Source organism: Melanerpes formicivorus, unplaced genomic scaffold (assembly GCF_026170545.1).
Source record: "Melanerpes formicivorus ecotype bairdi unplaced genomic scaffold, bMelFor1.0.p_v2 SCAF_261, whole genome shotgun sequence".
Lineage (NCBI taxonomy): Eukaryota > Metazoa > Chordata > Aves > Piciformes > Picidae > Melanerpes > Melanerpes formicivorus.
Window position 1 is genome coordinate 31,679 of NW_027142613.1, and position 23,076 is coordinate 54,754.

General features: G+C 43.9%; 1 protein-coding gene across 1 annotated transcript in view; it reads right to left on the reverse strand.

Moving 5' to 3' along the window:
* LOC137458601 (spermatogenesis-associated protein 16-like) overlaps positions 1-22,045 on the reverse strand; it is a 28,489-nt gene extending 6,444 nt beyond the window's left edge. Inside the window, exons 1-7 of the mRNA XM_068169997.1 lie at positions 22,002-22,045; positions 20,480-20,569; positions 12,885-12,969; positions 10,545-10,692; positions 7,192-7,338; positions 6,593-6,705; positions 1,936-2,100 (exon numbers count right to left, since the gene is read on the reverse strand). Of these exons, the coding sequence (XP_068026098.1) occupies positions 1,936-2,100; positions 6,593-6,705; positions 7,192-7,338; positions 10,545-10,692; positions 12,885-12,969; positions 20,480-20,569; positions 22,002-22,045 (792 nt within the window). The remainder of the gene's footprint in view (positions 1-1,935; positions 2,101-6,592; positions 6,706-7,191; positions 7,339-10,544; positions 10,693-12,884; positions 12,970-20,479; positions 20,570-22,001) is intronic.
* Between the last annotated feature and the right edge of the window lie 1,031 nt (positions 22,046-23,076).

Genomic DNA, 23,076 nt, shown 5'->3' on the forward strand with positions numbered 1-23,076 from the left:
TTGGCCACCTCCGTTCTCTTCATGGAAGGATTTAGCTGTCTCCTAGAAATGCTGCTCATGGAGTAAGCATGGGTGTTGTGATTCTGACCTTATGGAGATGGTGGGGCTGCCTCTGTGGCATCCTTTGAGACACAGTGAATCCCATCAGTGCATCCCAGTGCTGCAAATGTTTCATCCTTCCTAGACCCCACTTAAATGAGGAGAGTAGAAGGTAGGCTGAACAAGTGAGAATCTTTCACTTGCTCCCTGGATGGTTTGGGTGTGTAGATCCAACAAGCAGCAATGTTTTGTGCTCGCTGCAGTTGGAATGTGGTAGGGACAGAGTCCCTGCTGGCGTTAAGAGCAGCCTGTGCCGTGCAGGCTGGTGCCACTGGGAAAGGTAAAGCCCCTTAATCACTCCCTGGTGAAGTCCCTCTGCAAGTTCTTGATTGCAGTCATGTGCCTTAACCCTCTGATTCCTGAAGCTCCTAAAATATTCCAGCTACCAAAGAACCTGAGCCTCCATTGCACACAGAGACTAAAGAGGTGTTTCAGAAGAGGATGACAGGACTAAGACAAAGAAATGCATGCTGAATAAATACCTTTTGATGCTCTGGGTGGGGTAACTGGTGGAGATTGTTTGCATCTATTCTTTTAAAAGCCATTTTCTATCTTGGGCTCAGTAAACAATACCTATGTGTTTTGTTGAAAGATTTACAATCTGTCACTTAAACCTTGTTCTGCCCAGTCCTACCCTTAAGAGACTGAAGACCTTTGTCTTGGGTGGCCTGAGGCCTCCAAAAAAATCTTTCCAGGGAAGTCAGGCTTATGATTACTACATGACAAGATACAGGCAGCGGTGTCATAGCCTTGTGCCTTATGTGTGATGTACTGAAACTATTGTACCCCGGAGAGAAACCTACCACTGAAATATGGACCAGTAACTCAAGACCCTTTAGCCAGCCTTGAAATGTAGACCTGCTGAAGTTTAACACTAGAAAATGTGCATCAAAAGGAGAGTGTCTTTTAATAACACAGTTTCTCTGCAGTGTCGTTTCCCCTTCTCTCGAGCCCAGACTTCAAAGTCTGGCAACCACCTCCTGCAGTTGCAGGCCGCTGCTCGCCTTCCCTAAAGCAAGCTGCTGTGAAGCTTTAGTTCTGCAGAGCTTAGGAGCTTTGCAGGACTGCAAACAAATGTCAAGGGACCAGCTTGAGGAAAACCAAGAGTCTTCGGTGAGCTGAAGTTGGATCACACCAACTGGACTGCATTTAAATGCAGGGACTGCCGAGGGACTTTTTTTTCTGTCTGGAATGCTTCGAATTTGCATGTACATGAGCTTCCTCCCTCCCTCCCCCAGCTGAAAACCCAGCAGCCTGGTGGAAGAAGAGCCATACAGGACTTTCTGATTGCAGCTTATTGATATACTGGCAAGCTATTAATGACTTTAGTCTTGCAACAGCCCTGCTAGCATCATTGCCTTTGTTTTACAAAGGGAAAACAAAGGCATAGCAGGTAGATGGGTTTATTCAGAGACAGGGAGTATGTTGTAGACAGAGCCAGGAAAGAAAATCTCTCCTCTCCTTCCCCTCCTCTCCTCAGCTTTGTCTAGATTTGGCCTGTTTGCTGCAGGTGGCTTCTGATGTTAGCTATCCTAAAGTAGCATGATCTGAATAATTGCAATCATTCTTACAGACTGATTTGGGGACGTTTGGGGGAAAAGAAGAGGTTTTAAAAATATGCCTACAGATGAGTCATGCTGGTTCTATACAAATCACCCTTGCAGGTGATTAGCACCTCCTCTGACAAGGCACTGCAGGAGGACTTTAAAACTACTTCAGGTCTGCACATTGGAAAAATGACTTCCAGAGCAAACTGCAGCCCAGTGTTCTGCCCCATCCCTTCCCTGGCTCCCTGCCTCCGAAAGCCAAAACCAGGGTGAAGAAATCAATACTTACCAGTTGGGTATCCTCCTGACTGAGGTCCTGCAGGTAGGGGATGGTGGCTGCCTCAGCCATCACTTGCTCAAGCAGCTGGGCCTGTTCCTCGAGGTGCTGCATGCGGCCAAAGAGGCTGGCCTGCTGCAGCTTCTCTACTGCTCGTGAGCATGGGCAGCGCTTGTCCTGTTTGGTCACAAACGCAAGTCAGTTAGAAGAGAGTCATGGAAAACACAATCATCCCTTGAGTCCCTAGTGCCTTGAGGCTTATCATCATACATCTATTTGTGCAGGTTAACACAAATCACCTCCTCGTTTTTCATATGACTAGCAGAGTATCCAGGAGGATTTGCTCCATGACCTGGCCAGGCACAGAGGTGAGGCTGACTGGCCTGTGGCTCCCTGCCTGGTCTTTTCTTTTAACCTTTTTGAAAATGGGGGTTATGTTTTTTCCTTTTTCAGTCCCTGGGTACTTCACTGACTTTTCAAATATGATGGAAAGTGGCTTAGCAACTTCATCTGCCAGTTCCCTCAGGAACTGCATAGAGATCTTGTCAGGTCCTACACACCTTCAGATTCTTAGGGTGGTCTCCAACCTGATCTTCACTTTCAGTGGGTGGTTTTGAATTTCCTCACTTCCTGCTTTTACCTTTTATAACTGTGGTTAGAGCCTTTTTTGGTGAAAACTACAGCAAGAGTTGTTGAGTACCTCAGCATTCTCCTTACCCCAGGGGAATAGGTCCCCTGTTTCCTTCTGGAGTGGGCTCACATCTTCCCTAGTCTTTCTTTTATCATCAACATACTTTTCTTGTTGCCATTGATGTTCATACCCAGATTCAAATCAAGCTGGGCTTTAGCTGGCACTGGATTCCCTGAATGCAAATGGATTGTTTGGATGCAGTCCTTAGAAGTGGTCTGGAAGCAACATGGGGATAGCCCTCACCACGGGGTGGCTGCAGGAAGGCAGCAAAGATAGCCTGTCCAGCAGGCAACGTGCAGGAAAAGCAGGGGGAAGTAAGGCAATGGCCCCCTTTAAATAGGCTTGCTGGACACGAAGGAGGAGTGGAATAGACCTTTGACTCAGGGGACCCCTCCTCCTGGGAGGGGGAAAACTAAAGCTCTCTCTCTCTGCCCACCTGGCTCAGGTTCTTTTGTCTGCCTGGGGGCTGGGATTTTTTTCAGCCCCCTCCAGGGATGGGTGTAACCTGGCACAGTACTAAAGAAAAAGTAAAGCAAAGTGGCTGGTCAGCCTGAATGCAAAGCAGAGTCTGCCATACCCAATGTGTGTGGTAAGTTTAACTCTCAGCTTTAAGAGCACCACTTTGCATGTCTGGAATGCCCCCCAGTAGTTCTGCTTTTCTGTTGTCGAGGCTTTACGACTATTGTTTAGCTCTCAATCTGAATGAAGTTCTGCCTTGCAAGCAGCACTGTGATGTATTGCAATAACAAGCAGAAAAAAACCCACCATAATGTTTCTTTAATGCCCTTGGTGTCCTTCAGAAAGCCTGTATGCTGAAATCTGTGTGCAGTAAACACTTTCCCTCTACTTAAAAAACAGACAGCAAACCACTGAGGTCTGTAAATGTGCACATCATGCTGTGAATCATATGGTGGGGTTTGTTCACCTTTACCATCTGAGCAGTCTAATACAGCCTCCTGGCCACTGTTTCTCCTGTTATGTAGCATCATGTGCCCTTGATATGGGACTGCAGCAGGAGAACAGCAAGCTTGGTGTGTACAAAGCAGTAGAAATGACCCCAGTGAAATGTCTTGATAGAATAATCACTTATTAGTGTGGGTAAGCTTCACTGGAATATGAGTAGCTGAAGGTTTGCCTGAGATTATATAGATGTATAATATTTATGTATATAGATAAGGCAAATAATCTTTGTGCCATGTATATCTGTATTTCTGGTTAGTGTTTCTGGGTAGATGAGGTCTGTGGCATTTCCCCACCCGCAGCAGATGATACTGTGCAGGGACCAGACTGGGACATTCTCCCTCAAATGCTTCCTGTGTCCCAATACACAAGTGTCCCCTTGATTCAAATGGGACTGGCTGTTCTTCACAAAGAAGGGGGTGGGGGGCAATAGAAAATGCTTTTTTAAGCTGCTTTTTTAATCTTTCACTTCACATCTTACCAAGGGGTGGGGGGGCAACAGAAAATGCTTTTTTCATCTGCCTTTTTAATCTTTAGCTTCACATCTTACCCACAGTGGTATAAATCATATTATGAACACTAGGCTGTGTAGCTGCAAACCTGAGGTGGCAGAATTGACTACTACCAAGAGTTGCTATGGCTTAACAAACTCTGCTTTAGCACTGAGATTTGTTTGTGTTGGTTTGTAAAGGAATAAAAATCTGCTTAGGAGAAGCACTTTTGATTGTGTGTTTGCATCTGCAAATGAAGAAAAGGGCAGAAAGGAATGTTTGTTCTGTTAAATCCCAAACATAGTCTATTATCATCTTCAAGCTGTAAAGCTAGAGTTTGTGTCTGAGGTTTGTCTTAGCAGAAGTTTTTCATTCAGTGTGTGCCTGAGGGCAATATGGTGGAATATTTCTAGCCTGAGGAAAATGTTGGAATACTTTCAAGGAGGCACAAGTGGCCAAATCTCTGCTAGGTCCATAAAGAGTTTTTAGTCACCAGTAGCAGTGCAGTTCTGGCTCTGTGCCTATCTGTATTATCAGGTAGAATTGGCTTTGTCATTTGCTCTTTGGGTCAGAGGTTCTGTCTTGCCCGGATCATTCGATGCTATGAAAACTGTCAGGAAAGGGAAAATGTTTCCCCACATAATGGATGTGGAATTAGCAGCTGTTTGATCTAACCCAGTGATCATTTCTTCTGTCTTGGGGCTTTCCTCCTCTTCATTAAAGCTCCCATACTGACCCTCTGGTGACTGCTTTTACACCTACAGGACCGTAGTTAAGACCTGTTTACCCATTCTTGCTGCTGCCGGAGGTGGCACTGGGGTAAACCTTGCCTGAAGCATGAGTCGAGTTTGCTGCTGTCTTCAGGGGTGCTGGGATTTCACCCTGTATCTTTGAGAGCTCTCTTCTGTTTCAGCAAGAATATTTCAATGTATGAGGTGAGGTCTAGAGCTGGTAGCAAATATGACTGTGTAGGAGCAGTGCAAATCCATACAACTAGTGGGGACTGGCTTGAGTGGTCCTAGCACACTACTCTGCTCTCATCTCTTCTATGGTGAGTTTGTTTGCTCTTCTCTCTTTGGGGATGACAGATACACTATGTATCAGATTGAATCCTGTGGTCCTATCCCTCTATATCCATTTACACAATAGGGTAGTTATGGGGAATCCAAAAGATACCTGATCTCAAAGTTTTTTCTCTTCTTGATCCTCTCTGTTACATCCAAAGAGAGTAAGGTCCAAATTTTGTTGTTGTTTGGTTTTGTTTTGTTTTTTCCAGAAATGAGTTTTGCCAGAGCTTTTAGAAAGACCAGGGTTTTATTCTGTACCCAACCCATGGTCAGGTCATACTTCTAGCTTCTTAAATGTTCAAAGTGCACACAGCAATACCAGATACTTCACCTTCCCAAAGATGCCACTGCTATTAGCCTGAACATCAAGAATGGGCTTTTGGTCATCCAAAGCCAACAGCACATGTTTTAAGGAAAGAGCTGGAAAGAAGGAGCTGCTGTTCCCTCGGGGTTGTCTGCCCTCAGCCAGCTTCACCTGCCTCACTTTGATGCAGATGCTTGAGGAGAGTCCATTGTAGTGACACTCCAAGCACCCTTACCTCCCACTAAGGATGTGAGTACAAGCACTTCCTGTTGTTTCAGCAGCTGCTCTCTGAGAGGAAAGGAGACAGAGCTTCCCCAAATATCTAGCTAATGTTTCTCCCTTGCTAGGGGTTGCTAAGTAGCAGTTTTTGTCAACCTCCTGTCTGCTATCAAAGCCTAAGAATATAAATCCTGTGATTTGCTAAGACACCTCTGAGGAGGAAATGGCTGATTCCTTCAACACACAGAAAACCAAAGAGCTGTTATTGCTAGGGAAAAAATGTTAGCATTAGCATTCACAATCTGGGGAGGAGAGGCTTCTTCCACTTATTTTCAGGAGACTAATTCAAGAATTGCATTAAAACAGTCTAGTCTACATGCAAATTTGAGTTTTGACCTTTTGTGCTAATCAAAAGCCACGGTGCTAAAAAGCTGTGTACATTATTGCAGAAAGTATGGAGCAGAATTAACTAATATACCTTAAGTATGGTATGGAAGTATGGAAGTATGGAAGGTTATTTCACATACTTCACTACACAGGGATCAGAATCTAAATAACTAGAAATGCTTCAAACAGCAATTATTAACTCTTGAAGGAGATTCTGGTGGTGTGTGTAGTGTACTTCAGGTATTGTATCTAGTGAGTAGCTTTGGTGGTTACGTGAAGTAGGGATTTAATATCAGAGGCCATAAAGACTTGAGAAAATTGCTTGCAAAGTGATCTCAAACACACTGGGTACACGGTTAAATAATTAGAGCTACTTTAAAAAGTATCTAAAATCCACTGGATCTCTACCTAATGAATTCACTGAGCACTTCTGGACAGAGAAGGAACACGTGCAGAATGAATTACCCACCCAAAAGTACACATGGTTCACACACGCACTGGCTTCTGCCACCACACACACTGCACCCCAGAAACTGAGGTTTATACTCACAATTAACTTGGTGCTTCTTATGAAATCCATTGATGACATGACCTTTTGCCCAATGATTTTCCAGTATCTCTCTGCCTCTTGGCCCTTGAGAGTATTGAAAAGTGCTTTCTGGTCTAGGAAATGAAATCACAGAATCACATCATTAACTAGGTTGGAAAAGACCTTTGAGATCATCAAGTCCAATCTGTTACCTAACACCATCTACTCAGCTAAGCCATGGCATCAAGTGTCTCATCCAGTCTTTTTTAAAACCACTTCCAGGGATGGTGACTCCACCACCTCCCTGGGCAGCTCATAATGTCAGGCATTAGTGCCAGCTATTATTTCCTACACTTGAAAGAGCTTTTCCAGAAGTTTCTTCAGGATGGCAAGAATCACAAGCCCATAAACTGTGTTCATTCAGATATGTTTGCCATGATGGATCTAGCAAGGTGATGGGTAAACTGGAGGGGGAGAGAGGATGATGGGGAGAGCTGTCTGGACAGTCAAGGCTGCTGGCACAGAGACATGGGACACGAGGACCCCCCTAGCCCCCTCATTTAGCAAGAATCATGGAGGACACCTCTGAGCTATGCCAGCTCTTAAGCAAGTTGGAGTACCTGAGAGCAGTGACAGTCTTCTGCGTGTCCACTTTTCCACGCATCTGCCAATGCCTTTGCTTTTGAAACCCAGTGTCAGCACGTGCAGCCCAGGAGGTTCAGATGGCCACTTAGCTGACTGTGGCAAGATGTGAAATGCCTCAGGATCTGGAAGAGGGAAATGACAATAATTTCCACTGTTCTATTTCTTTTCAGTTGTAAGAGAAGTTACTTAATTTGAAGGGAAAAAGGAACTCTAAGGAGGAGTGAGATGTAATCCAGAAAGCTTGCCACAACAAAGATGCCTAAACCAACCCATCCAGCTAGAACTGGGTTTGGAAATTCCAGACTTTGCAACCTTTTAGATCAATGCCTTAAATTTCACAGATCCATAAGAAAAAATGAGTTTCTTCTCTTTATGAATTTTTCAATGCTGATCATCCAAAGCATTAAAACCACTTCAGTAATACAACATTCTGGTCTTTTAACTGCTGGTTCATTGTCCCCTGAATTTGTGAGGTTTGACTTCCTACAGATTTGTGCTTTTACCATCACCACCACAGCCCCCTAGGCTTCCTGTGTGTCTTTTCTGACCCACTCAGCTGGCATCTGACAGCCTGTGCTGTCCAGAGTCTGTGACTGCTGTTGCCAAAAAACCTGTGGATCAGCTGAGTCGGACCGCCCTGACCTCAGTGAGGACAGATGCTCAGAACAATTGTCTACTTCACCTTTGCTTAGGGAACCAGACCAGTCCTTTCCTCCCTCCCACACAAAAAAAGTAAACCTAGATTGAATGTCAGTGTCACTTCTCACAAAGGAGTGCTCTGTTTTCAGTGTGCTCTGCTTTTAAGATGCCAGGCAGTGACAAATGGAGAACCCTGCTCAGAGCTCTCTGGACTTACCCCTATACAAATCAAAGAGAATGGACCTGATATTTCCCTTGCAGCATATTCTGCCTCTGATGGATTCTCAATTTTGCAACAAACTGCATTGTACACTTGGATTTAAATGTGTATCTGCTCCTTTTCCTCGGCAATAAGGGAAGCTCTGAAATGGATTCAGTCCTTACACTCTAGCAGAGCTTGGGCTAGAATTGGGCAGATGATTGTTACAGAACAGGAAGGTTATTTCAAACCACCTGGTTGTGAGATGCCTGGTGTCTCACAGCCACTGCTAAAATGGGGCTTATCTTACATTTTTCATTTCACCTAGGTGAGATGCAGACCTGCAGGTTGAAAGTTCAGCGGTACCCCACCAACCACGTGCTAAACTCCTTACGTGGGATTGCTTGTTCAGGGGCAGTGTGATTTTAAGGTCCTATCTGAATAGATCAGTAACCCCTACTGCTTTGGTTGACTTCACCTAACACTGACAACAGTTATCTCAGCATCAAGTCTAAGAAAAAGAGCCACATCTGCTCTGAGAGTTTCCAGGACAGAAAGGAGGTCATCTGGAAGCAGTCCCAACTGCATAAGGCTCTCCACAGCACTGTACTCTCAACCCCCTGATAGACAGAGTGTTTTTTCTTGGCTTTCTATCCCATTTCATTCCTAGAAAATTCAGTGATCCCTCAACCTGCTCTATTTAGTCTGTTTTGTAATTGAGTAATGGAATATAGGACTGGGCTGTTTTATCTCTCACTCCTTCTCCTCCTTCTTCCTTTCCCTTATTGGGAGGAGTAAGAAAGTGACTGGCGATGCTTTCAGAGTCATTCAGTAATTTATGGAGACAAACTGGGTTTCAGTGCACACCATGCCCCTTTTGCTGCTTATGTGCTCCTGAAAGTCTCACCCTTGTTGTAAATTCAGAGTTGTATGTGAAATATGGATTTATCTTTCTAAAAATCAGGTTTGGGGAGCTTTATTTTATGCTCCTTTTAAGGCCAATACTTTTGTCCCAGGAAATTCTCCACAGTCACCTAAGCAAGTAAATGGGAGAGTGGGATTTTACAACCTCTGTGTCAAACAAGTCCCCATTTTCCCTCTTCAAAAACCCCAAAGCTGCTGCCAGAAACTAAATACATGGGTGATCTGCAACTTGAAAATCATGACAGTTTCCTACAGCAAAATGAACCAAACAAGTTCACTTGTGTTAAGTATTTGTTTATAATGCTTGCTTCCCCAATGCCTCTTTGTGGTTTTCAAACAGTTTTTCTTCTCCTTCCCAAGGATGCAATGTGTATACTTTTGGAAGTCTTATGTATCTGTAGAATGAGCTCAGTAGAGGGGCAACAACTAAGCCACCATCTCTGACCTGAGTATGTAACTCTTGGCAAGAAGTGGGTGGCACCTCAACCCTTTAGACCACCCTGCTGGCAGGGTGAGATGCACATCTAGTTTATGTGATGAAGACAGAGGCTTGCCAGACTTTGACCTGAGAAATGCATTTTTCCCTTTATGTTTCTCAATCACCAACTCAAAGCCAGGTGTTACCAGGGTCAACTATGTTCCAAGTTAACGGTAGTAAGCAATGCCTTTTATCCCCCTGCCTCTCTTTTGCCAAAATACCATTTCCATTTCTCTTGAAACATGGCTGTAGTCACCAGAATTTCAGTGTCTGCTCCAGGAGATGCTGTTTGAGTTCATGCTACCAGATGACAACAGGCTCTGCAACACCCTTGTTTGCTCTGGATCCTAGGATCCTACTTGTCTTTAATGGGCTAAAGGGAACCTGGCTATCTATTTCCATCCTTGCAGCTGAGATGCTCTCAAAGCTGGTGGTCAGTCCCTTATGTTTGTAGAAAAGAGGATAGTTTTGTGAAGTAAGGCTGTGATGCAGGGATGACCATTGGTAACTGACGGAAGTCTACAGAGATTGGCATCAACTTGGATCTCACTGTCACCACAATACGATGCCAATCTACCTTTGAACAAAAGATTAGTTGCAACAATGAAATCCCACAATGGGAACATGAGGCTCCCTGGATCAAAAATCATCTTTATAGTGTGAAGTCTGTACTTCTCCTAAGGACTGAATTGATTACCTAAACCATGTACGCTTAGAGAGCAAATCCCAAAAGTTAACTACCCGTCCTCCAGAAGGTTAGAAATGCCTGGATTTCAAGCTCCAGACTCTCTCCAACTCTTTGTAAGTCAGCCACAGACACACAGGGCATACAGAATAGAATAGAATTAACCAGGTTGGAAAAGACCTTTGAGATCATCGAGTCCAACCTATCATCCAACACTATCTAATCAACTAAACCATGGCACCAAGCACCCCATCCAGTCTCTTCCTAAACACCTCCAGAGATGGTGACTCCACCACCGCCCTGGGCAGCCCATTCCAATGGCCAATCACCCTTTCTGTGAGGAACTTCTTCCTAACATCCAGCCTAAACCTCCCCAGTGCTTCTGAACAGGTGAACCTGTTACCTGTATACTGGTGCTGCAAGTACTCAGGGTTCCTTTTAGCAAAAGCGCGCTGGATCTTGTTTATGTCTTGATGCTTTTCTTCTGTCTCCAGTGGTGTGTACATAACGGTAAAGGACGTCTCTGCAGTGATGGCTTCTTCAAGCATAGCCTAAGAAAAAGGCAAAGGGATCATACATTTCAGGTCACTTACTGGCCAGGGTGTTTTTAAGAAAAGAATACTTACTTTCACAGATGATATTTTCCCTTTTATAATTGCACAGTCATGTAGAGATAACATATTTTGGTCTTGAATATTAATTAGAGGGGAATTTAAATTATTTCCAGAAAGCACTGCCTATCTATACTCAGAAAATTCATTTAATGGAGAAAGCACATTTGTAAACAGTCTTCAGTGCAGCAAGCCTATGTCTTCAATGAGGAGCAAAGTATTAGATACATTATCTTTTAGATGAAAAGGAAAAAGTGATTCCACGTTCTCTGAAGGTCACATCTTTCATAGGAGGGTTTTATTCAGTCCTTGGGAGCTTGTTAATGCTAAGCATTCCTATTACCCCTTGGGTTGGCATGAATCAGACACTATGCCTATATGGAATATTAGTCTTAAAATATTGCATTTAAACCCTATTTGCATTAAGAGTAAAATTCACTCCTGTGCAGAGGGCAACACGAAGCTTATGAACCTTGTCATCCCTTAAACATGACTCAAATGATGCATTGTGCTGCTTTTATGTGGAGAGGTGGAGTTCACACTCAGTGGACCCCAATGAACCGGTGCTGGAACTGCCAGGATGAGCTACCAGCCTGGAAACAGTCTTGCTAGGTACTCTTATCAGTCAGAGTAAGTGAGGTGGAGCTCATTTTCTCCTGTGTTGGGCTCTGGGTAAGACTACGTTCAGCACTGCTTTAGCTACAGCTATTGCTAACAAAGCCTTGTCTCCTTGACAAGGACTGTCCTTTTGGGGGAACTCTAAGGCTTCATTGCTGTATGTTGGCAAATGTGTAGACGTGGTTAATAGTGGCAATGCCAACACAAAGTTACCAGAGATGGTCAGAAAAGCATGGGAGGAAAAGATACTAGTTTTTACCAGGGTGTATCAACCTTCCAGATGGCCTTATACACTGAAGTGATTCACAGAAGGTATCATTATGGGACTAGCTTGGTGTTTTATTGACAAGTCCTCACGTTGGTTCTCCAGTCTAGCCTCCACTTATGCAAAATTATCCAAGACACACTGTGCCTCTGTGGGTTGCTTGTTGAGCTGACATCTGCTCCCACCAACCTGGAGTGGAGGGTTGAGTGTGCCAATTTGTTATGTATCTGTGTCCTTCTCTTTCATGGCTTTAGACAACAGGTCCTCTGACAGGGTCTTACAGCAGTTGATTTCCATCCTGATTATTGGTATGGGGTGTGCAGAAATAGCATCGAAACACTGTAATTGTTTTGAGCAGATACTGGGATAGACTGCCATGCATGCACCCTGAGAAATTTTATCACAAGGGACATAGACTGTTCCTAGTATCATTAATTCCTCATCTGGACAAGGAGCACCTGGTAGCAAGGTCCATGCTGGAAGGCAGAAGGGTCTTCCATTGGGCCTCTGTCCCAAATGTTGCACTCTCTCTGAAATGGACTTTGCTCTCATTGAAACTGGGGGGTTAAGGCTGGGACACCACTGGCAGCCATAAGTTCCTGCAGCAATAAGCATCTCCCAGCAAAGGATCGAGCATCTATTCACCTCCAAGTTTCTAAGAGCTCTCCTCAGCAGAAGGGGGTACCCTTAAACTTACATTTGTGCTGATGTGGCTGAACAGCCATCTCACTTAAGTATCACTCAAGAGACCTGTCTCATTGAAGTTAATGGTCTAGTCCCCTCATAAGTAGTCTTTGTACAATGTGGTCTTGCCTAGCCATCCTTCACAGAACACTTTAGGCTCCTCTGAGACCATTTGTTACATTCATTTTTGTCCTCCCCTTCCAGCTGAAGAGCTTGGAAAGGTGCCAGAGGATTAGTACCATGAAAATTGCAAAAGGAAGGTGTCACTGAGGTAGGAAGACTTCACAAAAAAATAGCTTAGGGGACTGTACAGTATCCAGAATTAAATTTTATAGCAGTCCATAAAATTGAAGTATGAGCCAAGGGTTAACAACCTTGAATTTTGCCCTTAAAATTAGTCCAAGAAAATCTCCTTCATGATAAATACGGTAGTGCTGTCTGGTGTCCTGTTGATTGACATGCCCAAGAGCTACCTTTGTCGGCACTCTTTTAAGCAGTAATCCTTCATTTTGGTCTTAATAATGAGATAGGCACCTCCTTCCTCATTGAGCTAGCAATTTTTTACCTGCCAATAGTATCTGATGTACTTGCTTGTACGCTTCCTGGTGCCTCCCATCAGCCAGTACATGTAGTCGGCAATCATGGCGCTCCTGGTGACAAAAGCAGAATGAATGAGTGTGTGGGGAGAGAAGAATGGATACAGCAAAATGCAAAGCAGGTAACAGTAAAAGAGTGTAACAGGAGGTTTGTGTCAAAAGATTACACATAACTCTCAGTCTTTGTCCAACTTTAAGGCAAGCATTAGTAAACATTTTTTAGTTAGCAAAACTATCTGTGAACACACAGCCCTATATTTTCTTTCAACAGCTTTATCACCTTTCAGTCTCAGCAAATATTTAATGACTGTAACAGAATACTTTAGTTTTTCTTTTGTTTTTATGCTTTACAGTATTTGTGAGTGAAGTGTCTTATATACATTTCTGCTATCACAGCAGCAACATGTAAACACCCTGTAGCGTGCAGTCTGAGAACATCACTTGTCTGTGGCAAACTCAGACACAGTTCACCTTTGATTAAACTATATCTCATAAATAAAAAGTCCCCAAACGGAAAGCAATCAGCTGTCTTGCTACATAATGGAGTATGCTTTAGCACTCCCACTGTCTGTGACAATCATTGCATTACTCTTTCTAGACTGAGGGATATTAAAGAACCGTTGTGCAATGGACATTAATGCAGAGTTTTAACAGACTTTAGAACATCAGTTTGCTTTTATGGCTGCCTCTCCACACTGCTCTCCGTTTCCTTTCCTCTAGAGGTTCCAAATCCAATTAAATGTGACTAGATGTAATTCCAAATTGTCACTTTAGTCAATTAAGCATATAATAATCTTGTGTACCTAATTACTAGCAGCAAAAGTTTATTTGTTGATGTAGTGCTATCACTGTGTACTTCTGCATGTTCCCCTTATCATTGCCTATATATTAATTGTGCTTTGACATTACTGTAAATTGAATTTGAAATTTCCCCCTAGTTAAAAGTGTCTCACAAACAGTAATCCCAATCCTGTTGTAATACCCTTTCAGAATGTACTTTCCAAGGCTGTACTATTCTCTTAATGAGATATAACCAAAAATACATGGATTTAACAATAAACATTTCAAAGCAGGCCCAGTATCAGGGGGTAACATATTGTTACGAACAGGAACTAAATCTTCCCTTAGATATGTGCAGTCTGTTACTACTCTGACACAACCACTTCACTGATATTCAAACCTACTGGCCTCATATTTACAGAGCTATCCACCAGTTCTGAGTTATTACTTCAAAATACTTAAAACATGCCCAAGTTTCAGGTGTGCAGCCCATCAAAGAGCTCTATCAGACAGGAGAGATGAAGTACTTCTGATAACCTTCGGACACACCTTTAGCAGATGCCAGAGAACATACGACTTCCTTCTTTCAAAACATGAGGCTTAATATTCAAAGACTATTTTTCCTAGTTGCTAGTCAGGGCCAGTACAAACTTCCACAAGATAGCCAAACCCATCTGGGATAACGTAGTCAGCCTGGATCCAAAGATGTCTTGCTGTACCTGCTCCATCTGGCCACTTGGTGGTGCAGAATAGTAAGACAGATTTCTACACGTGGAGGCCAGGAGCACACCACCGTCTCTCTCAGCCTATCTCCAGGCATGCTTAGGACTTGTAAGAAATGAGTCCAAGGCAGCTTTTGCTGCCTGACAGCTGCTGACACTAACAGCCTGGGTACAACGAAATCATTCGCTGCAGCCACACAAGCCTGTGATAAGAAAACCCAGGAGGTGTGGGAGGCCCCAGTGCCTGTGTTAGCTTCCCAGCTGAGCTGACTGGCAAGAGATGGGATGCTGGAATGAACTGCTCACAACAGTGGTGCCATGCAGCTTCCAGAGGTATGTGCTCTGTGCTTCATCTGGGCTCTAGCTGGTGCCTGTTGTGCTCTTTGGACCTCACGCTCCCAAGTCTGGGAGATAACCTTCTAGTGTTGATGTTTGGGTTTAATTCTGGTAGGGGCTGTGGAAGAAAACATTCCTGAAGGCTTTCTTTTGCCTCTGCCATGGCCCTGTCTGAGCCAGCTCCTGTTTGACACTGGGGCAGTCTTGACTCTAAAGACTAATGTGTGTGGCACAGCACTAAGGGCCGGTCATTGTAGCTATGGACTAACATCATATGTGGATGTCAAATTAAGTAACAGGCCACGTGGACCCTCTTTGGGACTTTGGTTGATCCCAGCTCTTGTCAGAGCTCGTTTCCTAGATCCAATCTGTGAAACACTCCTTTCAGAGTGGTACACTGGAGAGAGAGAGAGAGGGTCACAAGACCAGCAAAGGTTCTCAGCCCCTTTGCATGTGTGAGGGCCCGCAATGGATCCCGTTCCTTCCCTTGCCCCGGGCAGCGCGCCGGCCCCCGTCAATGCGTCTGCCGTCGGAGGCGGGGCCCTGCCCCGTGCCCGCGCGGGCCTGGCCGCCACGGAGGAGCCGCGCGCGGCCGGGCAGGGCTTGGCGCGGGCCGCAGCGCGGGGCAGCCGCGAGGCTCTCAGCTTGGCGGTTCCCGACGGAACGGCACAAAATAGCCGTCCCGAGGAACCGCAGCGCTCCAGAGGCGTTCTCGGTGTCCGTGGGGGTGGGAGGGCAGTTGCTGCGGCAACAGAGCTGAACGTGTTGATACAGAAATTGATCTTTTTTGTTTATTTCAGTTTTGGAAAACGGAAACAAATAGAATAGAGAATTGATATAAACATCTCTCTCTCTCTCTCTCTCTCTCTGTCTGTTTCACCCCCTAGAGAAGATCTCGCAGGTGCCAGGGCAGGTGGCAGACATGAGGATGGGTGCAAGAGGCAGGCTCCCTGAGCTTGTATTTCCCACCCCAGTTCTGCATAACTCTTACCTTGGTACAGCTGTGTGCTTTGTAGAACAAAACTGGACACACGTGCTAACACAAATCAATAGCCTAGCTCTCCCTACATTTTCAAGTGTGACTTGAAGGGAACACAGAGCTGACCTCTCAGAATCACAGACTCACTGAGATTGGGAAGAACCTCTAAGATCATTGAGCCCAACCATCAGCCCAACACTCACATGCCTGATAAACCGTGTCCTGAAAAGCCATGGCTACATGTGCTGTGGAATATTGCCAGGCATGGGGATTCAGCCACCTCCCTGGACAGCCTGTTCCAATGCCTGGCCACTCTTTCAGTCAAGAAGTTTTTTCTTCTGTCTGGTCTAAACCTCTGCTGGCACAACCTGAGGCCATTTCTTCTCTTTCTGTTGCTACTTAACTTGGGAGAAGAGACCAACCCCTACCTCACTGCAATCTCCTTTCATGTAGTTCTAGAGAGTAGGTGGTCTCCCCTCAGCCTCCTCCAGCCTGAACAACCCCAGTACCCTCAGCTGCTCCTCATAAGCCTTGTTCTCTGAACCCTTCACCATCTCTGAACATGATCCAGCACCTCAATGTCCTTCCTGCAGTGAAGGGCCCCAAACTGAACCTAATGTTCAAGATGTGGCCTGATCCGTGCCAAGTACAGGGCTAAGGTTTACTGGCAGATTTAGTTTGCCTTTCAGCTGATGGGAATATTTAGAGTATTTTATATATATATATAAATAAGAATGTAAAAAAGCTGAGTCAGCTGTACCACAGCTATTAAGATTCTTAAACTTCTTTCTCTGTGAGGATTGCTTACCCTTCCTCTGTGCAGTCAGATGAGTAGGAGTTGTTTGTTCTGGCAGAGGGACAGACAGTCTGTTTTCCCTTACATGTACACAACTAATTTCAAGTCACTAGTGTTCTAAGTGGTGATAAAAGAGCTATCGTAAGCTTTTCACAGAACACAGTGACACTGTTAAATCAGCACAGCATTTTGATTAGCAGGAAGATGAGAGCTATACAGCTTAATGAGTAAAAGAAGCCAAATCCCCTCTGTACTTCAAACTCTAGTTTTCAAACAAATGGGTAGCCTTATTTTTTTGTAAGTTACATAAAATTGTCACCTTCTTACTGACTCAGGGCTGTTCAGTGTCCACAATAGCCTGCACTACATGAGGAAAGAAGAAAAATTGCTTTCATGCCTTATTGCTCATCTGGTTAGACCTTCTCCTGCAGACGTGTAACAGGCAGCTGTGGGGTCACAGCCCATGGGCTTGGTGACTTCAAGGACACATTGGCTCTGCTAACTCTTCTTTTAGGAACCTTGAGGCTCACTCTTGGGTGCATGTTCCCTTCATAGCACTTGTGTCCTTGAAAGTAAAGAGCTGGTGGGTTTTCTGCTCTGTCCCTAGAGTTAGTATGGTCCTCTGAGCTGCTTCTGCAGCTTGTGGTTACCCTTGCACATCCCTATCTCTTCTTTCCTCTTTCCCTAAGGTAGCAGTCCTTATACTGCCAGGAAGATTGAGGTTTTTCTTGGCCTTCTCCAAAGGCATTTTCTTGGTTTTGGGACAGATGGGAGCTGAAGGCCCCTTCCTCAGTTTTCCATTCTGATTATTAAATGATCTTTTAATCATCTGTGACCATGTGTCCCTTGGAGGGTATTTCCAGTACCTGCTATTGGAGGCTGATCCTAAGCCTAAATACCTTCTAATACATCCTGATAACTTCCTGACTGAATTTACATATAATGCATTTATGTCCATTTGTTGAAGGGGCAAGATGGTCTCTCAACTGAAATAGGTTTTCTCCCTCCTGAGGTTTAAATATTCATTTGTCAAGAGCAATCTTCTGACATCAGAGATACCAGCTGGAGAGAAAAATATTTACTAGCTGACATTGTAGTGACAGTGGTTGCAGCACTTTGGAATTCCCCATTTGCAGATGCTGTGACCCCCACAGTGGTGTTTCTGGGATTGCTTTACAATGCCAGATGGCCTTAGGCTGCACTCTGCATAGTGGCATCCTATCACAGTGCAATCCCAAAGGAATCACTATGCAGCTGACAAAATTCAGAAGTCATGTAGATATGGGCATGTCAGACTCCTTCAATTAATTCAGATGTCCTTGTAGTCAGACTGCTTCTCCTGAAACTGGGCTGTACTAGTGAAAATTACACAGAGGGGAACCTAAATGACAACTGCCCCTACTCTAACCTGTGACTTTCTCTGAATCAAGACTTCAGTCTGGTGTGCCCTCAGAGACAAAATCTGAGGGGAATCTCAGCTTGATAAGTAGGCTGAGTGAAATGTGATTATCCATGCTGCTCATGCCCCTCCTGTTCATGTATCCAGTACAGGGTTCTGGATGTATTGAATGGACTAGGGAGTGGAAAGGCACAGGATACTTGAAAGCAGAAAAAGAGAGTTGAGTGACCTTGTTCTTGGGCAAAAAGCAAGCAGAAATAAATGAGGGCTTAAAGTCATTTTAACAAAATGTAAACAAATGACAAGTTTGTATTTCCATAAACTGCAGCTGAACATCTGTGTGCCATGGTCTGTCTGCACTGAGCAGAGTACATTCTGCACCATCAGTGGGCTTTGACTAAGAGCAGTGACTCCAGTGAGCTGACAGAAGTAGCGCTAAGCTCAGTTTAACACACTCTGCAGAAGCAGCTCTGCACAGTTGCTATAACACTATGTTAAACTAGGCTCAACTCTGAACACTGCTAGAGTCACTGCTTTTGGAACCACTCTGGATTCAGTCTGTCAGAATGTTCCTCTGCTCTGCAAAATACATAATCTCATTTAAAATCATCTGGTTTCCTGAAAGCTACTCAGTGTGGGGAAAAAAAGGCTGAGGCAGTTCCCTCTTGCCTGCTGCTGGAGTAAATGCCCTGATTGCTGATCTGCAGTAACACCAACCACTGGTGTTTTGGTTTGTTTGGGGGGGATTCATATTTATGAACATCACCTTGCTCCATACTGTCTTCTCAAGTATAGGCATTTATATGTATTGCTTCTTAGGAAATATCAATGTATTGTAAAAAAACAAACCCTCTATTATTGAGATTATTTTAAAAAATATCTTCAGCCTGGCTTCAAGAAGAAAGTCTTCCTTACCCATCCTGCCCACCCCAGCACCCAAACCAATTCATAGAATCAACAAGGTTGGAAAAGACCTCAAAGGTCATCAACTCCAACCTGTCACCCACGACTTCATGACTACTAGACCATGGCACCAAGTCCCACATCCAGTCCCCTCCTTGACCACCTCCAGGGACAGTGACTCCATGCCACTCAGATCACTTCAGCTGTTGGGGAAAGTGGTGTATTTTGGGGTTTGAAATCCTAGGCAGAATTCCCTCCCTGTCACACATTCTCTTAGCACAGCTCTAAAATGTCTGTCTGATCAGTGCACCTCAACTGTTGATGATTATTCAGCAGGTGACAATTTCTATTTCAATCAACACACCAGCAGGATAAATGAGAGACTGTTATCAGTGAGATGTAAAAGGAGATCTGGGAAATACCACACCACTTCACTGTTCTTCAATGAAACGTTTCATTTTCTTAATTCAGACCAGTTGTTCTTTTGGAAAGTGGGTGGGGTTATGGTCAAGTGGAATATTTCAGGTTTATCTGAAATCATATTTCTAAAGCAATACAGAAAAGCTGTTTCTGTGCCTCGAGGAACCGATTTCTTCTCCCTGACCTGATGTCTGTAAACTAGTGGGGATTCCTTTGACATCATCTCAATGTATGTCCTGCAGAAGAAGAGCTTGTCCTGAAGTTTTTGGCTGAAGTCCAGCACAGAAAATGGAAGTTCATCTTCCCAAATCCTCTCTGCAACTCTGCTTGGATACAGTCGTCTTCCTCTCCCTGTGCAAACTGTTTTGCTGCTATTTTAATAGCTCCAGAGCTCTACCACTAGCATCCATCTTAAATGATGAGCAAAGTGACCCTCTCAGTCTCTTGCCTAATTCACACTGACTGTTCTGCCATTAGTTAGCTAATGAGTTGTGAAATATTTTGCGATGTACCTTGTGGTCTTCAGCTGAACAGTCCTTTGTGAGTGTCTAATGTTAGTGTAGTAGTGGTGGTGATAAGTCACCGTTGCATTTCCTCCTGCATTTCTTTCATTTAAGCATTTTAAGTAGTTACAAACTTCTGCTGCATGATGAACCTTAAAGATTTTGGCAGCATTAATGCAGGCATACAAGCAGAGATTGCAGACTTTCTTCTGCCAGCAGTTCCCATTCACACCAGCAATCTCATCAGCTGCACACAGGCTATATGTTGCAGCATACCACAGTGTACCCTGAGACTGTGGGGTTTGGTGGGGCTTGCTTTGGTTGTTTTAAACTGTTATTCCTCCCTCTCCCCCCACCCTTGGAGCACACCTGAGCTTCTGCCCAGGGTTATGGGGAAATCAGGGAGTGGCAGATGCTTGTGTGCATGTAGCTCTTAACCCCAGAGCACCCCCGGAACCTGATCAGGGCTCAGCCCTGTGCCCAAGACCAAGTAAATGCTCCTACAGGCATTAGCCTAACTGCAGCTAGGGACATCATTGGAATGATTCCTGTTACACCAACTGGGAGGATTGGAGCTCTGCTGCATGTGAGATTGTATACACAAAGCCAACGCAGAGCTCCCGCTGATTTTGGACAAGCCTGGATATAAGATGCTGTCTTTACTACTGAGAGCTGGAATGAAAGGGATGTAGAGAAACCATTGGAAATCCACAAGCACCACCATACCTTGCAGCTTCGGAGTATCTCCCTAAGCGCCAAAATGCAGCAGCTTGGCGCACGTGGCTCCGGAAGTGAGTCGGGTTCTTGCTAATGCTCCTTTAAAAGAGAAGAGAGATGGAGAAGTTGAGATTTCTCTCTCTTGCATTGTTAAAAGCTGCTAATAATCAAGCTGTGGTTTGGTGCATGCTGTGTGCACTACTTCTGTACAACTCAGCACTCTATGTCTCAAATGTAATATGAACTCTCTCTCTTTTGACAGCTGTGATATCTGAACAAGCATTAGTAAATTGTTTTATTGAGGTTATGTCATAAATGCAGTTTCATTAGGGATTTGTGTGTTGTTCTAGAAAATAGTTCCTGTGGTAATATTCTATGTTGTAGATAACCTAAGGAAGAATGCTGCAGTACAACTTCTTCTTAACCCCTAGCTCCACACACGTGAGTGAGAGTTGTCCGACTCATCTCCCTGGACAAACTGTGCATCTAGAATGTGTTCTAACATTAACTTGGGAGACTTTGAAATGCTTTCTGTAGAAATGATAGGTTCTACTTGGGTGGACCTTGGCATGTTTCTTAGCCCCTTAACTTCAGCAGATGCAATTCCAGCTGTAACAAATGACAGGCTTCAAGTCAATATCAGAAAAAGATGGAAGGCTAAAACTAGCATAAGTTAAGTAGTTAGAGTGCCAGTCAGGGTAGGGTAGCCTTCTGATGAGAGCAGAGGGAGGGGAAGAGTGAGAGCTCCTTCTGCATCTAGTTAGTTCCACTTGTGAGATCTGCAGCCAGTGACAGGCATCTCTGGTCAGCACTTCTTCCATTGTCTGGAGAAAAGTTACACCTAGTGTCTTCTAGGATGCAGAGTTTAATGTTTATCATTTTATGCTATATAAACATTTATCATGGCATGTTTCATAGAGTATTTAAAGCTAGTTCCAACCTTAGCAGAGAGGTTAACACTACATTCTGTTACAGAGGAAACTTGCAAACTGGCTTGTGTTTCCTCATTGAAAGTTTTGAATATCATGTTCACTTTAAAACTCCTGCCCTTGTGATTTCAGTCCACTAATCACCACGAAACTGATTTCATAACGAAATCATTAGCTTATTGATAACCCTGAGTCTATGACATATTTATAGAGACATTCAGCTCTAAATGCACATTTGTGGAACCCCCCAGTGTATTTCAGCAGCCCAGTAACTCCCTTTGCTGTATGCATCAGCACCCAGTGACTGTCTGTCTGTGGCCTTCAGAAGGAGCTTTCAAAATAAGTGTAAAGCTCAAAGTCTCTCAGAGATGCTGTAGACTTGTGAATTAAATTAACTCTGCAGGCACTCTCTCCAAGGCTCACAGAGGAGGCCTAAAGCTTTAAATGGTTACATCTACATTTGCAAGTGATTAGATACAGAAGCAGAGCATCAGTAGACCAGAAAAGCTAATGCTGAGGCCCCTACATCTGTGTTGTAGGTGGTTGGAGCTTTTATTTCACACTGGATTTAATTTCTTTCCTCAAAGAAAATGTCCCTGTACATCTTGCTCAAAGCTATCTTGAAGGTCGACCACAGTGCCTTCATTAGGTGCTGCTTGTGTTTTGTGCAGAGATCAAGCAGAAGATGCAGGTAGTTTTCTCTGAAATGTGTCTAGTTTGTAAGTGCTAAAATAGATAAATGTTTTTGCAATATTGCATGATCAAAGTCAAGGGGAATATGGTCTTTGCCCTCAGGGGAGGAAGTCTTGGACCACAAAATAGGAGCTGTCACTGATACCCCAACTTGGAAATAACATATGATTCAAAACTGAGAATCAAGAGTCCAAAGAAAATGCTTCTCATTTACAAAGTAATAAAAAGTTGAAGTATGTAGAAGTGTTTGAAATGCTGCATGAGAAGGAATTATTTTGTAAGAGTACTTCTGGTTTCTATTATCCAGAGAATCTCAAGGGCATAGCTTTGCATTAATAATATCTCATCTGTTATGTATATTGCAATATGCCTAGCACAATTGCTAAAGTAATTAGGTGCTGCTAATTCTTTCTCTTTTTCTTCCTTTTTCTGAGGAGGTAGAGAGATTAGGAGAGGAGTTTAGAGCAAAGTATGCATTGCACTACAGGCTTCCCACAGATTAGCAGCATCAGCCATTATGTTTCTCATTTTTTTCCCCACTTCTGCCTAAAACAATTCTGTGCTTTTCTTAAGCTCTTCTTCTAGACTGTCTCCATTGTAATGCTGACTGGCTGCACGGTGTCATAGCATCATTGCATTCTTTATTCCTGATTATTTAATATTTCACTGCAATTCCATTCATCAGCTTACTTTACTATAATCCTATTTTAAAGGTGCAAAATATGGAAGCTGGGGAATGAGGAAATAGCTGAATGTTGAATTTTTGTTTGGAAAGCTCTGAATTGATCTCGAGTTAAAGAATCCTGACTTCTCCTGACTATAAAACACTGATCAAGTTTTGATCTGCCCTTTCCTGACAGATACTGCATAAAGCTTGGTCATTAACAATTATTTTAAACCTTTTGTAAGTATTTGAAAAGTTGCTGGGAAAGATGCAGAGGATTTAGAATTAAATCTCTAAGATTTCAGCTGGTTTAGATGTTT